General features: G+C 38.6%; 1 protein-coding gene across 1 annotated transcript in view; it reads right to left on the minus strand.

Moving 5' to 3' along the window:
• The window catches only part of DNAH2 (dynein axonemal heavy chain 2), a 107,652-nt gene extending 91,906 nt beyond the window's left edge, over window positions 1-15,746 (minus strand). Inside the window, exons 1-7 of the mRNA XM_051995791.1 lie at window positions 14,208-15,746; window positions 12,528-12,686; window positions 10,537-10,640; window positions 8,563-8,733; window positions 7,678-7,906; window positions 6,759-6,869; window positions 6,015-6,253 (exon numbers count right to left, since the gene is read on the minus strand). Of these exons, the coding sequence (XP_051851751.1) occupies window positions 6,015-6,253; window positions 6,759-6,869; window positions 7,678-7,906; window positions 8,563-8,733; window positions 10,537-10,640; window positions 12,528-12,660 (987 nt within the window). The 5' untranslated portion in view covers window positions 12,661-12,686; window positions 14,208-15,746. The remainder of the gene's footprint in view (window positions 1-6,014; window positions 6,254-6,758; window positions 6,870-7,677; window positions 7,907-8,562; window positions 8,734-10,536; window positions 10,641-12,527; window positions 12,687-14,207) is intronic.
• Window positions 15,747-17,093: the final 1,347 nt, after the last annotated feature.

Raw genomic sequence — 17,093 nt, forward strand, 5'->3', positions numbered from 1 at the left:
TATTTTTAAAGTTAATATGCATTTATTAATCAGAGAAATGCAAATTAAGACAACTCTGAGATACCACTATATACCTGTCAGATTGGCTAGAATGACAGGGAAAGATAATGCAGAATGTTGGAGAGGATGGGGAAAACAGGGACACTGATACATTGTTGGTGAAATTGTTAATACATCCAATCATTCTGGAGAGCAATTTGGAACTATGTTCAGAAAGTTATCAAACTATGCATACCCTTTGATCCAGCAGTGTTACTACTGGATTTATATCCCAAAGAGATTTTAAAGAAGGGTAAGGGACCTGTATGTGCAAGAATGTTTGTGGCAGCCCTCTTTGTAGTGTCCAGAAACTGGAAACTGAGTAGATGCTCATCAATTGGAGAATGGCTGAATAAATTGTGGTATATGAAAATTATGGAATATTATTGTTCAGTAAGAAATGACCAACAGGATGATTTCAGAAAGGCCTGGAGAGACTTACACGAACTGATGCTGAGTGAAATGAGCAGAGCCAGGAGATTATATACTTCAACAACAATACTATATGATGATCAATTCTAATGGACCTGGCCATCTTCAGCAATGAGATGAACCAAATCAGTTCCAATGGAGCAGTAATGAACTGAACCAGCTACACCCAGCGAAAAAACTCTGGGAAATGACTAAGAACCATTGCATTGAATTCCCAATCCCTATTTTTGCCTGCCTGCATTTTGGATTTCCTACACTGGCTAATTGTACAATATTTCAGAGTCTGTCTTTTTGTACAGCAAAATAACAGTTTGGACATGTATACTTATTTTGTATTTAATTTATACTTTAATATATTTAACATCTACTGGTCATCCTGCTATCTAGGGGAGGGGGTGGGAGGAAGGAGGGGAAAAATTGGAACAAAAGGTTTGGCAATTGTCAATGCTGTAAAATTACCCATACATATAACCTGTAAATAAAAAGCTATTAAAAAAATAAAAAAATAAAGTTAATATGCATGTGTAACCAGGAAAAGATAAAAAAAATTCTTTCTAACAAGGATTGCTTTGCTGGATAGGTGGAATGAATATATATATCTATACATATATATTTATATAACTTTCAGAAATGAAGGTTATATAAAAACAAAAGAATTTTTTTTCTTAAAAGAATCAACTGCTGTCTCATCAAGGTTCTGCAGGATATTGCAAGGTATCAAGGTGGAAAGAAGTACCTAAATACCCTAATCATCCTAGCAACCTATAAAGCAGACAAGAGGAGAGAATCACTTTTGGCCAAGATAGCTACCCATATGGAGACAGACCATCCAGGTTCCACACACCTACTTTAACAAAATCTTGAAATTTATGCCAGATTAAATGATGACTATGAAATCTAATGAGAAATTATAAGTGATTCCTTCAACTCCAGAACTTCACTCCTGCTCCCCCCCCAAAAAAAAGTAAACCAGAAAATTGCAGGTAATACAAAAAGAAGCTACTAGCAACAGCCAACAGCAGTACAGGCAAAAAAGCCCAAACTTTCAGTGCACCGGTGACATGTCAGAGACATATGTAGCCCATAAGACTCTGTCTAAAGACACCTTACCTGTAGGAGCCTCTGAGAGAGCCTCAGAGAGATCCAAAAGCATCAGGGCAAGGACCTCGGAGCCTCAGAGAACATGGAAGTATGGCAGTGATCAGACTAGTATGAGCTAGTACTTTGTCCTGGACACTAACCCTGAAGATCCAGCAATCTAAACTTCCTATCACAAGGTGTGCTTAATGATGGGATATGGAAGTGAGTACAAGAACCTAGGGGATCCAAAGAGAGATCCAACAGGGTTAACCATCGCATCCCAAAGTGTCACAAGAGGCAGACCCTGGTCTTGCACAGTTGAGTAACTAAATTTAGAAAAATTAAAACAAAATAAAACAACAACAACAAAACAACCAGCCTTTAAAAAGTTATTAGTATGGCAGAAGTTAGTGTTATACCTAACACTGTATATCAAGATAAGATCAAAATGGGTTCATGATCTAGATATAAAGAATGATATCATAAACAAATTAAAAGAACATAGGATAATTTACCTCTCAGAACTGTGAAGGAGGAAGGAATTTGTGACTAGAGATCATTGTTGATCACAAAATAGATAATTTTGATTATATTAAGTTAAAAAGTTTTTGTACAAACAAAACTAATGCAGACAAAATTAGAAGGGGAGCAACAAACTGGGAAAACATTTTCACAGCCAAAGGATCTGATAAAGGCCTCATTTGTAAAATAAAATAATAAAATAAAATTTATAAGAATTCAAGCCAATTGCTCTCCAATTGATAAATAGTCAAAGGATATGAACAGACAACTTACAGATGAAGAAGTTGAAACCATCTCTAGTCCTATAAAAAGGTGCTTTAAATCACTATTGAGCAGAGAATGCAAATTAAGACAACTCTGAGTTAACAATACATACCTCTTAGATTGGCTAAGAAGACAGGAAGAGATAATGATGAATGTTGGCGGGGATGTGGAAAAACTGGTACACTAATATATTATTGGTGGAATTATGAATGGATCCAAGCATTCTGGAGAGCAATTTGGAACTATGCCAAAAGGTTTATCAAACTGTGCATACCCTTTGATCCAGCAGTGTTCCTACTAGGTTTATAACCCAAAGAAATCTTTTTTTTTTTAATTTTATTTTATTTAATAATAACTTTATATTGACAGAATCCATGCCAGGTAATTTTTTACAACATTATTCCTTGCACTCGCTTATGTTTCGATTTTTCCCCTCCCTCCCTCTACCCCCTCCCCAAGATGGCAAGCAGTCCTATATATGTTAGATATGTTGCAGTATATCCTAGATACATATTTGCACAACCAAACAGTTCTCCTGTTGCACAGGGAGAATTGGATTCAGAAGGTAAAAATAACTCGGGAAGAAAATCAAATATGCAAATAGTTCACATTCGTTTCCCAGTGTTCCTTCTTTGGGTGTAGCTGTTTCTGTACATCATTTATCCATTGAAATTCAGTTAGGTCTCTTTGTCATAGAAATCCACTTCCATCAGAATACATTCTCATACAATATCATTGTCGAAGTGTATAATGATCTCCTGGTTCTGCTCATTTCACTTAGCATTAGTTCATGTAGGTCTCTCCAAGCCTCTCTGTATTCATCCTGCTGGTCATTCCTTACAGAGCAATAATATTCCATAACGTTCATATACCACAATTTACCCAGCCATTCTCCAATTGATGGGCATCTATTCATTTTCCAGTTTCTAGCCACTACAAACAGGGCTGCTACAAACATTTTGGCACATACAGGTCCCTTTCCCTTTTTTAGTATCTCTTTGGGGTATAAGGCCAGTAGAAACACTGCTGGATCAAAGGATATGCACAATTTGATAACTTTTTAACCCAAAGAAATCTTAAAGGAGGGAAAGGGACCCACATGTGCAAAAATGTTTGTGGCAGCCCTTTTTGTAATGGCAAGATTGAGTAGATACCCATCAATTGGAGAATGGCTGAATAAGTTATGGTATATGAATGTTATGGAATATTATTATTCTATAAGAAACAATAAGCAGGATAATTTCAGAGAGGCCTAGACAGACTGGCATGAACTGATGCTAAGTGAAATAAGAAGAACCAGGAGATCATTGTCCACAGCAATAGCAATATTTTACAATGATCAATTCTGATGGACATGGCTCTCTTCAACAATGAGATGATTCAAACCAGTTTCAATGGTCTTTTGATCAAAAGAGCCATCTATACCCAAAGAGAAAACTGTGGGAATTAAGTGTGGTTCACAACATGGCATTCTCACTCTTTTTGTTGTTTGTTTGCATCTTATTTTCTTCATTTTCTTTTCTGATTTGATTTGATTTTTCTTGTACAGCAAGATAATTATATAAATATGTATGCATATATTGGATTTAACATCTATTTATACCATGTTTAACATATATTGATTTATTTGCCATCTAGGGGAAGGGGTGGGAAAAGGTGGGAAAAAACTGGAACCAAGGTTTTGCAAGGGCTAATGTTGCAGAATTATCCATGCAAATGTTTTGAAAAATAAAAAGCCTTAATAAAAAAAGTTTTAATTATTATAGCTCTAGAGACTGCCTTCAAAGGAGAGAATAATTTTATAGTAACTGCAAACAATGACACCAAGGAAAAAATATTTTTTCTCAAGGACTACAGAAATGCTTAGAAGAAATGAAATAAACAAATTTTTAAAAAGGAAATTAAAAGCATTAAAGGAAAAAACCAGGAGGAGAACAAGTAGTTTAGAACAGAAAATGGTAAACCTTATCCACATTATAGACTGCCTGAAAGCTAAAATAAACTAAACAAAAATCGGAAACTCCAAGAAATATCACAACAAAATCAAAAGATTGGAAAAATAGAAGAAAATATAAGATACTCGATATCAACAAAGTGACCTACAAAACAAATCAAGAACAAATAACTTAAGACTCATTGGACTAGAAACTATGACAAAAAAGCTGACCCACTCGATTCACAAAAAATGAAAGCTGCCCAGATAGGGGTAAAGTAAAGACTGAAACAATCTACCTGTTTCAAAAAGCAAATTCACATAATCAGACAAAGCTGATTAGTCAAATGGTTCTGCTCAACTATTTTTCTTTGTTACAAGTCAGGAGTAGGGTGTAATAATCAGAAATGAATATATCATAAAAACAAAATAAAAAATATTAACCACAGTATACCAAGTGTGAATCTAGGAAGGGGCATTCACATTCCAATGGGAAATGGGAAAAGAAAAGCCACAGAAAGGGTAGAAATTCTGAGCTGGGAATAGAAATTTAAAACTTTGAGTAATATTCCATTTCATCCTCTAGATTAATTTCAGACCTATCTAGTGAGGGGTTAATCAAAGCTATTTTTCTGCTGCTGCTGCTTCCTAGGAGAATCTAAAGCAAAGTTAAGAGTCTTTGGGTGGTCACCAAGAAGTCAATTGTCATACTGAGAAGAAAAGAGTCCATCTTTCAGGAGCTTCTTCTTCTATCTTACTCCATATCTCAAAACTGCTCTACATTTTTACTCATCTAATGCTCTTTTATTTCTGTCTCTAAGGAAATGGTGTTGCTTCTCCTTCTGTACTTGTGTCCTTTACCAATGTCGTCTTTTTTAAAAAACATTAATTTTTTCCAATTACAATTAAAAATTTTTTAACATTCATTTTTTAAAATGTTAAGTTCCAAATTCTCTCCCTTCCTCCTTGCACACCCTACTCCTTGAGAAGGCAAGCAATTTGATATAGATTAAACAATACTTGTATATTTGATATCATTCCCTTTTAAGAGGGAATCAATCATTCCCTCTTTCATCTTATTATCACCTTCAAGTTCTCCCAATGTACCAGTTGTTTTCCCAGTAACAAAAATAATGTTCAGGTTTAACCCACCCTTAAAAATCCCTTCTATGATTCTACCTCCACAAAATGCCTCCAGAATAAAATAGAAAAACTCTTGAACTTGCAATTTTAAGGTTTTCTACACTATTACCCAACCTACTTTTCCCATCTTATTTCATATTATTCAACTTCTCTTATTTCTGTTTCTGTCAGATTTGACCAGTCAGTCCCCAAAGTGAACATAAATTCACATGGGCTATCTCCATATCTTTGCTTCTCAGTATCTGTCCTCAATCATGGCTTGAAGTCAAACCATCTCTAAGTAGCCACTCTCTCCTTCATCAGACCTTCCCTGTTGGTGTTATGTTCTTAATTCTTTATATTCTAGTTTGATGTGTACAGTAAAATATATGCTTTCTAAAGGCAAGCTCATTTTTTTCTTCGCCAATGTATCCCCCTAGTACAGCACTTTGTGCACATAGTAGATATTTAATAAATGAGTGTTTAATTGAACTGAATCTATGCTGTGGAACTGTGGCTTATTCTTCTCCAACTCTATTAGATATTATTCTATCCAACTCTCACAAGACATCCCTCTCATTCTGTCTCTACCCTCCCCAGTCACTTTGACCTATTCTCAAACCTGGATCTGTCGAGCCAGCTTCAGAAAAGGAGTCAAATAAGAAGACTTGGCAAGACGTAGGATTGACTCAATGTGCTTTACTCCTTTCTTGACCAGTTGTGTACTAATTCCAGACAAGTCCATGCACCGGTTGAGCCAGAACTCGATTTCCTCCAGAGGGCCCAAGTTTTCACCAGTGTCTACTGCTTCCTGGGCACTGAGTACCTCCTTTATCTGTCGGGTCCAATGAACCATGGAAGCTAAAGGAGAAAATGTACTGTAAAAGGGGTTGCCAGTACCCTCCACTCAACCTTTTCCCCATTTCTACTACCTTTCTTTTTCCTCCCTAATTTCAATCATTTCAGTGGTGTCTGATTCATCATGACTCCGCATGGGATTTTCTTGGCAAAGACAATGGAGTAATTTGCCATTTCCTTCTCCATTTTATAGGTAAGGGAATTGAGGTAAAACAGGGTTAAGTGACTTGCCCAGAGTCACACAGCTAAATATATGAAGCCTATTTTGAACTCTCCTTACAGCAGGCACTCTATCCACTCTATCCTAGGTGGTGATCTAGGTCCTCCCTAATATCATCCCCAAACTCCCACCAAATACAGCCCTTACTCTTTTCTTTATACTTTCTTATCATCAACCATTCCCAACTTTGCTTTTTCTATTTCTTGGGCTTCTTAGGGCGTGCACACACACACACACACACACACACACACACACACACACACACAGCATCAGAATGAAGTTCCTTACTCTCTAATCGTTGTACCAGCTCTTTGTCCTTCACTACTACTTCTGGACTCATGTTCATGGCTTCCATGGGAATATAAAGGACAGTGTGTCCCTCCAGCTTATACCGAGTATCTGAGGAGTGATAACAGAGGTTCATAGGATGGAACAAAACTTTTTCGGCTTCAGTTCCTATCTCATGTTGGAAGTTGGGGGAAGAGAAGATGGACAGATGTAAACTATTATTACATAAAAAGCATTAGAAGATAAAACCTCAAGTGAACATATTTTAAGATTCTTCTGCAGGGCTAGCAAGTGAGGAGAGATCTGGAAAAAGGAAGATTCACAGATGAATGACTAGTAATGTTTTTCCTCATAGGATAAATTGAAAGAATTATATTAGTGCCTTCTACTCTCCCTGGCCCAGACATATACAAGTCACTCATTATTACCACTTTATAAGTTTTTGTTATTGTTCAGTCATTCTTCAGTTGTAATTGACTCTTTGTGATTGCCATTTGGGGTTTTCTTGGCAAAGCTACCGAGCGGTTTGCCATTTCCTTCTTCAGTTCACTTTGCAAATGAGGAAAACTAAGGCAAACAGGGTAAAGTGACTTGGCCACATAGCTTTTATTTATCTGAGACTATTTAAAATCAGATCTTCCAACTACAGGTCCAGCATTCTAACCATTGAATTTCTGGCTTTCTCTCAGGGAAGAGCCAACAAAATAAGTCATCTGCAATGGCAGTAAACAGGTAGGTCAGGGATGTGCTCTGTGTTCCACTCCAAACTAACCCAAGGCATCTATTCTTCTTACCCCACTCATGACACCTTTATTCAGTCAACCCTTTAAGGTTTGCAAAAATCCCATCAGTCCAGTGTGCAAATGGTACTATTCCCATTTTGTAGATCAGATATTTCCACCTCTCCCATGCCCCTTACCTGTCAGACAAGCCAAGAACTTGTGAAGATGGGAGGAAAACTGGTTTCGGATGCTCTCAGGCCAAGTGACATTGCCAAAAATCTGTGGGGCATAGATGCCATTGAGCAGACGAAGTAGAGCTGGGATGTGGGAACCTCGAACTGTCCCAAACTGCACAGTCACCTCAAAGTTCTCAGGGGTGATGGGGACAGGCAACTGTCGAATGAAGTAGTTGAGCTGATTCTGATTCTATAGGAGAAGGAGCAGGTTAGATCTTGGCTTTCTCACATCTGACCTGCATCACCAGCTAACACCTGAATATTTGTGACCTACTATCATTCTAGGAATTTTCAAGGTAGGACTAAAGGACTAAGCCAAATTTCCAGAATCCATGGAGAATAAATAGGTAGTATAAACTAGCTTTAAATGGGAAGATCTTCTGATAGAGAACCGGGGGGGGGGGGGGGGGGGGGGGGGGAGGGGAGGAGAGAGTACATGTGGTAGCTATACAATAGAAATGGCAATTATTTTTAAGTTATATTGTTACTACATAATACTTTAGCATTTTCAAAATACTTTTCCTGATAACTTTGTGAGATGGAGGTAATGCAAATATTATTATCCCCATTGTATAAATGAGGAAACTGAGGCTCTGAAAAGTTAAATGACTTTTGTAGGGTGATGGAGTTAGTAAGTATCAGAGCCTGAGATTTAAAACCAGGTCTCTCTTAATCCTAAATTTGGCACCTTTTAAAATTTTCTATACAATCATTTTCCATGTGATCATTAATAATCATTAATGAACAACTTATGATTACAATTCAGAATGGATGAAATGGGGAAGACTGGGGCACTGAGTTATGGTCATGGAATAATAAAGACAGTCTACAATTCTATGTATATACCTGAATGGGCATTCCCAGTTCTAGCTTAAGCCCTGCACAGGGGTCAATGAATACTGAGAGAATAGGCTCTCCAGGCTCCATTATAAACTCATCCAGGATCTGATCATGCTCCTCTGTCCATATAGAATCTGCTAGGCCTGTCAATACCATTCGGCTTCGGAAGAACAACTTCTGTCAAAGGAAAAGTACAAAAAAAAAAAAAAAACCTAGGATAACTCTGTCCAGATGACCTAGAATGACTTACATGTACTGATGTAAAGTGAAGTGAGAAAAACTAGCACTCCATGAGAAGATGGGACAACTACTGGAATCAGAGAGAATTGTTTAGGTCAAACTCATTATTTCCTAGTTGTCATGTGGGCATTTTTGGCAACTGCATCTGAGTTTGGAGAGTGCTAAATAGTGGTGGCTGAAAGTCTGGTAGTAACCAGATCACAAAAATTACATTATTATAAATTCCACTGGACTGGTAAGCCCAGACAAGAGACAACAATATCCTTTCTCACACTTACCCCCCCCCCGCCGCCCCCCGCCATTTATACTCTACGTAATGGTCTAAGACCTCTCTCTGGTTATTCTCTCCTTCTCTCCACATTAAACATGGGTCAGGGACTGTCCAGACATAGCTGAAAACATGAAGGATAATCAAGAAAATGAGGGCTATACTTAAGAGCATTTAATATTTTTATATACCATGTGGCCATGGTAGAAATAAATTAAATGCCTATGTCCTATGAATGTAGGCACTGCTATGTGAAAAAGGAGATTGTAGGTATGGGATAGAGCCCTAAAATTCCACATTTTGGGGAACATTTCCTAGTTCAAATTCCAAAGGGCACATTTCAAACTGCTTAGCCATGCACAAAAATATCATTTGAGCTTTTGTTGCAGTGATAGATCAGGAGTCCAAAAGATCCTGACAAAAAAGTGAAAAACTTGAATTATCTAATTTCTAGAGTTAAGGATACTATCAGTTGGAAATGATTGTTGGTGGAGATGAGATGACCATTCCAGAGGGCACTTTGGAACTATGCCCAAAGACTATCAAACTATGCATACCCTTTGATCCAGCAGCAACTCTACTGGGCCTGTATCCCAAAAAGATCATAATGGAGGGGAAAGGACCCTGAAGTGCAAAAATATCTGTATTGGCCCTTTCTGTAATGGCAAGAAACTGGAAACTGAGTGGGTGTCCATCAGTTGGAGAATGGCTGAATAAGTTATGGTATATGAATGTAATAGAATATCATTGTTCTATAAGAAATGGTGAGCAGGCTGATTTCAAAAAAGCCTGGAAAGACTAGTGAACTGATGCTGAATGAATTGAGTGGAACCAAGAAAAAATTGTGCACAATAACAAGATTAGGTAATGATCAATTCTGATGGACTTGGCTCTTTTCAACAATGAGGTGATTCCGGGCAATTCCAATAGACTTGGGATGGAAAATGCCATCAACATCCAAAAAGAGAACTATGAAGGCTGAATGTGGATCAAAGCATAATATTTTCACCTTTTTGTTGTTTGTTTGCTTGGTTTTTGATCTTTTGGTTTTTTTGTTCAGCATGCCAAATATGGAAATATGTTTAGAAGAACTGCACATGTTTAACCTAAATTAGATTAGTTATTGTCTTGGAGAAAGGGGAAGGGGAAAAGAAAGGGAGAAAAATTTGGAACACAGAATTTTGCAGAGATCAATGGTGAAAGCAATCTCTACATGTATTTGGAAAAATAAAATACTATTTTTTGAAAAAAGGAAATAAAGCTGGAAGTCATTCAAGGAATCATCTGGCTATGGGAGTCAATCCAAGGAAAAGAGAACTGCTGAGGTTAGACTAAAATATTTCTAAGAAGAGACAATGAATATTTAATTTTTCTTTTTAAAAAAGGGTTCCCAACTTGTAATACTTGTTGTAATCTTTCTATTTCTTCAGATGGAAGTGGAATGCTAAACTCATTGGAGTCCTTCTACTTACAACATCTATCACTTCCTCAAATATATCTTCACTTTCTTCTTCTTCTTCTCTTTCTCCTTCTTCTTCTTTTAATACCATTTCTTCTTGGTCCTCACTACTTGTGTCTGAGGGAAACCAAATAAGTATGAGGGGACATCCTTCTCCTTTATTTTCCAATTAACACTGGAGTTATAAGCATCCAGCTTCTCAACCTCTTTTATCCATGAACCTAGTTCCATGGGCCCCAGAAGTCCTGCCTTGGGAAATGGTACTACTCCAAAAGACCCACGCAGTCCCATCTCACTTATATCTACTCTCTTGGTTGTCAGTCTCAAAGGTTTCTACTTCTTTCCCTTTTGATTTCACAGAGGAAAACCAAGTTCCTGCTACACACACACACACACACACACACACACACACACACACACACACAATTTCTTGAATTGGACAGAGGCATAAATTGCCTGTCCAAAGGTAAAGAAGAATCAGAAAGTTTTCAACTAGACAGGAAATTATTTTCCAAGCTGGTGAAGACAACTATAAGACTTGACAAGTCATATTAGGCAGCTAATGTTAAGATATACAATTAAGTGAAGTAACTCTTGAGAATCAAAAGTGTATTACAGAAAGAATAATGTGGAACTGAAATAAGGAAGAATGAAAGGGAGACAAAAACCACCTCAAAAAAGAAGTGAAATTCTACATAGAGTGAATAGTCAATGAAAAGAGAAGTAAAAGCATGTTTTACTCTGTTCTGCGAACTAGACTGGACTCCTCCAGGTCTAAGGAGGCTAGGCAAAAACAGGTAATTCTAGGGTCGTTTTAGAGATTTCTAGACTTTCATATTTAGGAGCTTAGGATACCTTCAGTCTAACCTTTACTCCTTCCACCCTCCTTCCTTGTATTATTTTCTCTATGTTCCTTAACAGAGTTATTCCTAAAGACTGCTGAGGTAGGACTATATCTCTGACTGTTCCCTTCACTTTAAGACCTTCAGTTTTATTTATTCCTGAAATTGTGAACTTCAGGGACCAAGGACACTTTAAGCTGTTTCCATCTGAGCAAACAGAATAAAAATGAGAATGATACTCTTGCATATTTTAAGGCCCTAATCTTAAAACCAAATATTCATCTGGACTTAGCTCCATGCCATGCCATGTCATACTGGTTTAAACCCTCAGGTTATGCCCTGTTAACATAGAACCCACTGCATTTTAGCACCTACAAGTCCATTCAGAAACTCTTAAGTTCAGTAATGTGTGATACTCTGCTAGTCATAATGCTGCCTCCCAAGTCCAAGAAAGAAATCAGGAGGTAACCTCTGATAACCCCCATCTTCCTTCTCTTCTCCCCTCTAAGCTGATGGTGTGGCTTTCCCTGCTTCCTCCTGCCCCTATTTCTAGGTCTCTGACAAAGATGGGGCTGAAAGATAGCAAAGCCTGGAACAACAACAAAAAAAAAGCTGCTCAACATCTCAGGATGGGAGGGAGGAAAAAAAGGAAAGGAGGGGAGGGAATTGGGAACAAAGCAGGCTGGGTTTCCATGGTAGCAGGTTTAATGGAAGAAAAGAAACACTACTTATTTTGCCACTAAAGATGGAAATGGAATAAAATGAAAAAAGGAAAAAAGCCCAGGCTGTCTTCAGTGAAGAAGATGCTTGGGAATAAAAGAACGGGAATCCCCCTCACAGAAAGATATAACTAGTGAGTTTTTAAGCACACTAAAAGGAAAACTAAGGGAGACAAAGAATAAGGCTACCCAAAAGGTAGTTACACAGAAAGGATTTGGTATGACTAGAACTCTGCTGAAGTCAGGACCCAATCACCCATTATGTTCAGGCTTTTTTTAGTTCTTCATATTCCTCAAACCAAAAATGTTTTGTTCCTATTTTTCCTAAACTCAAACTCTCTACCTTCAAGTGCTATCTCCTCATTTTCTCTAGCAACTAATTATCTTACCAATATTCTCTCTCCTAAAGATGTAACATGGCCCTCCCAAAAATATAAACATACCGATTGATATGAGAGGTTCCTCCTTGGGAGACTCTGGTTCTGGGACTGACATTGCCCGAGGACTTACAGCTGATGGGATTGATGCCCGGGAAGTTAACCTCCGCTTCTTATCCATGCTAGGTTTGGTTGACATGGTGCAAGACAAGACCTGGAGAGATGCTACAAGAGATGCTATAAGTGGCTTTCTGGTCCTTCCTCAAAACTCAGTTTTCCAACATAATTCTGTTAACAAATAAAAGTTATGCCACTATGACATCCTGATTACAATTTTACCTGGGCAACACCAATCAGTTCAAACTATTTTGTGCCATGACAAATCTTCCCTTCTTTTCTTGAAGATACTTTCTCCAGAGAGGTTAATGATTAAGTTAGCCTTGACTGCATGTCTATTGAAGAAACTATGATCTATTAAAGGGATAGGTTAGGTAGTAGTGTCTCCTTCTATAAATTCCATAGGCTTGATCAGCAGTACTAAGAATGTGGAATGTCCAGGCAAGAGTAACTAGTTGGATAATACAGTTGCCTATGACCTCTCCATTTGCCATAGTTGAGGAAATTGGATAGCAAGTGAAAGGGGAAGAGAAATCAGGAGTTGCCCACTCCTTTTAATCAGTTCCCACTGTATCAAATAAATGCGTTAAAAACTTAAAGCATTTTCTCTTCCATATTTAGTTATCTATCTATAGACTCACTTTTTACATCAAGTTATTTCCTTTTCCAAGACTAAAGATGGTAGGATAATTGTCTTCACCCCAAAGTCTCCAATTTTTCTGAACAAAATGGACAAGAAAAGTTAAAAGACTGAGCAAATGAATTGTCCCTTTAGTTTATAATTCCTGTTTGCTGTTTGCCAGAGAGTCCTTATAAATAAGGAAAAGAATTATTTGCCCTGAAAATAGACTCAAAGGCTATTAACAACAGCAAGAAGGATAAAGGTCGGTGATCAGGATCTTTCTAATATATATAGCAAAATACATACTGAAATGATCGTAGCATCTTTTCTCTTAGAATGAGAAGCTCTTAGATTTCTCCATAATTTCTCTGAGTTTCCACTGAAGTGGAACTATTCAGAAACTATGGCATCAGTGGAGTTTTAAAAAAAAAGGGGGGGGGGAGATTCTCTTTCTCCTTCTAAATCTATGCTACCTTCGTTCCTTGAATACCTACCGAGTAACTTGGTTTCAGTACTTCCATATACCCTCACAGAGCCACCTGTTGCTTCCTCTTTCCTCAGGGGGCTCTAGGGGAGCCTAGATTTTGAATTGATTTGGGCAGTGCTCTAAGAAGAAGCAATCTGTTAAATCTATCAATAAAAACTAATTTCCACTCAAGTCCCCTAGCTAGTATTAGTCCTCCACGATTCTGGACCCAATAATTAGTTCCGACTGAGAGTTTACCCCTCTCTTTTTAAGCGCTTCACTCCATTCCCTGTTGAAGACCTAAGACCAGATTATGTCTGCAAATCGAAGTCAATGACAATTTTTGTAGTTTTTATGACTTAAGAATGTTCTTTCTTCAAAAAGGACCACTTCAAAAAAGAAAAATCATTCCCTTTTAAACACACTGTTCCCCACCCCTCACCCCTGCCACCCCGTCCCCTTAAACTTCCTTCCTTCCCCGTCCCGCATCCAGAATGACTTCTGTTAGAACAACTGCCCCCCAACTCCCGTCCACAATTACCTTCACCCTTTGAAAACTATTTCCCTTCCCACCCTTTCGCCGGTAGACAGCGTAGCTCCAATTCGGAGTTAGCCCTGCGTGGCCACAGCCACAGCTCGCACACCCCACGCGTCACCATGGCAACCGCCCATCGGAAGGCTGGAGAGAGTTGGCCCGGGGAGTGGGGCGGGGCCACAGCGCGAGCAGTCAACGACCCTGGAGAAAGAAGAAAGATGGGGGTGGAGCGTTCCCCAGCTGTAGTTCCCCCTCCAATTTCCCTTCCCCCCTAAACCCTCCTAGGCGTTTAACTTTGGAGTTGTGCGGGCAAATTGTTGTGAGGAGGGAAGAATATGGGCCCAGAAGAACAATGAAACTGTCTTCCTCCACCCCCTGGAGCTTGTAGGAATGTAGGGAACCAGGGCGCCGGCCCACTGGGCTGGCTGCTCTCGGAGGCGAAGCTGACTGCAGATGGCGCCTAGGCTCCTGGAAACCTGCAAGGCTGCAAGACTCAAATCTTGCCTTGTTCCCTTTGCCCGGGATTTCCAAGCGGCCCAGGCTCCCTCTGGGTCTGAAGGAAAACTCGGAGCCGAAGCTCGTCAACCCGTTCCCTTTTCTTCCTCCCTACCTTTTTTTTTTTTTCCCCTGGACGGGAATCTAAGATTCAGGGAGCTTGGGGAGGTTGGGGAGGGAGAGAGAAAGAGGATAACTGGGTTCCTGGGATGGAATACGGGTTGGATTTTGAATTTAGGGGCTCAATTTGGAAGGAATGTATATATGGGGCTGGAAAACCAAAGTGCGTTTTATAGGGGAGGGGGGCAGGGGAATAGAGTGGCAGGGTGGACGAGGGAAGATTGGACTCTGGTGGAAAGGTAGGCCCGAGTCTCTACCCTCTTTCCCCCAAGTGGAATACCACTTGGATTTGAGATGGGGGACCAACTCCGTTAAGGACTCCCCCCCTCCCCCCCCCCAGGGATGGCTTTTAGAAGGGCATTATACCAACCAGAAATAAGGAGAGGAGGGTAGGGTGCTGAAGATTTTTTTTTTTTTTTTTTTTTTGCTTGGGGCGGAGGAAACAAAGCCCTAGGAGAAATCACTGACAGAAGGTTGGGGCTAGTAAGGAGCTCAGGGAGGGAGGAGAGGAGGAGAGATGACCATGCTTCTCTTTTCTGGCTTCTCATCAATAGTGCCTAATTAAGACAAAGACTGCTGCAAGCCCACTGATTACATTTCCATGAGAAGCTGAGTATCTCAGCTTCCCCCTTCTCTGGTGCCAGCGTCATGGGGGCTGCTCTTCACACCTGGCAGGCTCTCATATTCTCTTTATGCCAAAGTCTGCCATGGTATAAAACAACCGACCCAGGCAAAAACCCAGAGCGAGAGGAAACGGCATTTTGTGCCTCACCCTATTTGAGATCATGCTAGTTAAGAACCTTAGACCTTGTCAGTCCCCTCCTTAGCAGAGGAACTCTTCTTAATGAAAAAAATAAATATGGACAAGTTCTGTATGCTGCTCACACTCGATATGTCATCTGTCAATGAGCACCCTAAAACATCTACTCCACAACTCAAATCTTTTCTGCATCACCTTCCATTCTCTTTTCTTTGGATCCAGTCTCTGAAAAAGAGATACTTATCTTTTACTTGTGCTTTAGATCTTATCCTTCCTGTCTCCTAGAATTAAGGACTTGGGGTCTCTGAACTTTTAAAATATATATTTTAATAACTATTTCAATATGATTTGTTTCCTATGTAATCCTGCTTATTTTGTGCATCATCATTATTCTGAGTCCAAGTCCATAGACTTCACATAAGAATCCCTATTCTAGAGCGTTCCTCTTTCTAAGCTCCATTCTTCAGTCTTCAACCTCTCATTATCAACTGACTCTTTCCCTACTGACTTCAAACATATTCAGGTTTTTTCCAACTTTAAAAAATCTTCCCTTGATCATAGTTGTATCTGTTCTTCCTTTCACAACTGAACTCCTGGTACATATATTGCCCTAAAATAAACTCAAAAACAGTTTATGAAAGGGTGATACAAGAAAACTAGTGGGGCATGGAAATCCCTTGAATAGGGGAAGAGTTCATGACTAAAGAAGAGACGTAGAGTCTCACAGGAGGTAAAATAGAAAATTTTTATTACACTAAAAAATACAAAAAAATACACTAAAATTGTATTGTACAAACAAAATCAATGCAACAAAAACTGAGAAAAGCAGGAAACTGGGGGGAAATCATTGTAGCAAGTTGTCTTGATAAAGGTCTCATTTTTAAAATATATAGGGAGTTGAGTTAAATTTACAAGAATAAAAGACATTCCTCAACTGATAAATGGTCAAAGGATATGCATAAGCAATTTTCAGAAGAAATCAAAGTTATCAATGAATATCAGATGAAAAAGTGTTCTAAATCACTAATTGGAAAAATGCAAATTAAAACTCTGAAATATAACTTCACCCTCATTGATTAAAATGACAAAAAATGGAAACACTGTTGGAAGGGTTATGGGAAAATAGGTACATTAATGTACTGTTTGTGAAACTGTAAACTTGTCCAACCATTCTGGAAAGTAATCTGGAAGTTTTTAATTAAATGCTATTAAACTATATATACACTTTGAACCAATCATACTCCTATTCGGTCCACAATCCAAAGACATGAAAGAAGAAAAGGACCCAAATGTACAAAAAATTTAACAGTTCTTTTTTTTTTTTTTTTTTTTTTTTTTTTTTTTTTTTTTGGTGATGGCAAAGGATTGGAAATTAAAAGAATGCCCATTAACTGGGGAATGGCTAAACAAATTATAACAATGGAGTACTTTGTACTGTGAGATTTGAAGACATGAATGAATTGATGCAAAATGAAGCAGAACCAAATGAACAATTTACACACTAACAGCAACAGTGT

Source organism: Antechinus flavipes, chromosome 4 (genome assembly GCF_016432865.1).
Source record: "Antechinus flavipes isolate AdamAnt ecotype Samford, QLD, Australia chromosome 4, AdamAnt_v2, whole genome shotgun sequence".
In the NCBI taxonomy this organism is placed as follows: domain Eukaryota; kingdom Metazoa; phylum Chordata; class Mammalia; order Dasyuromorphia; family Dasyuridae; genus Antechinus; species Antechinus flavipes.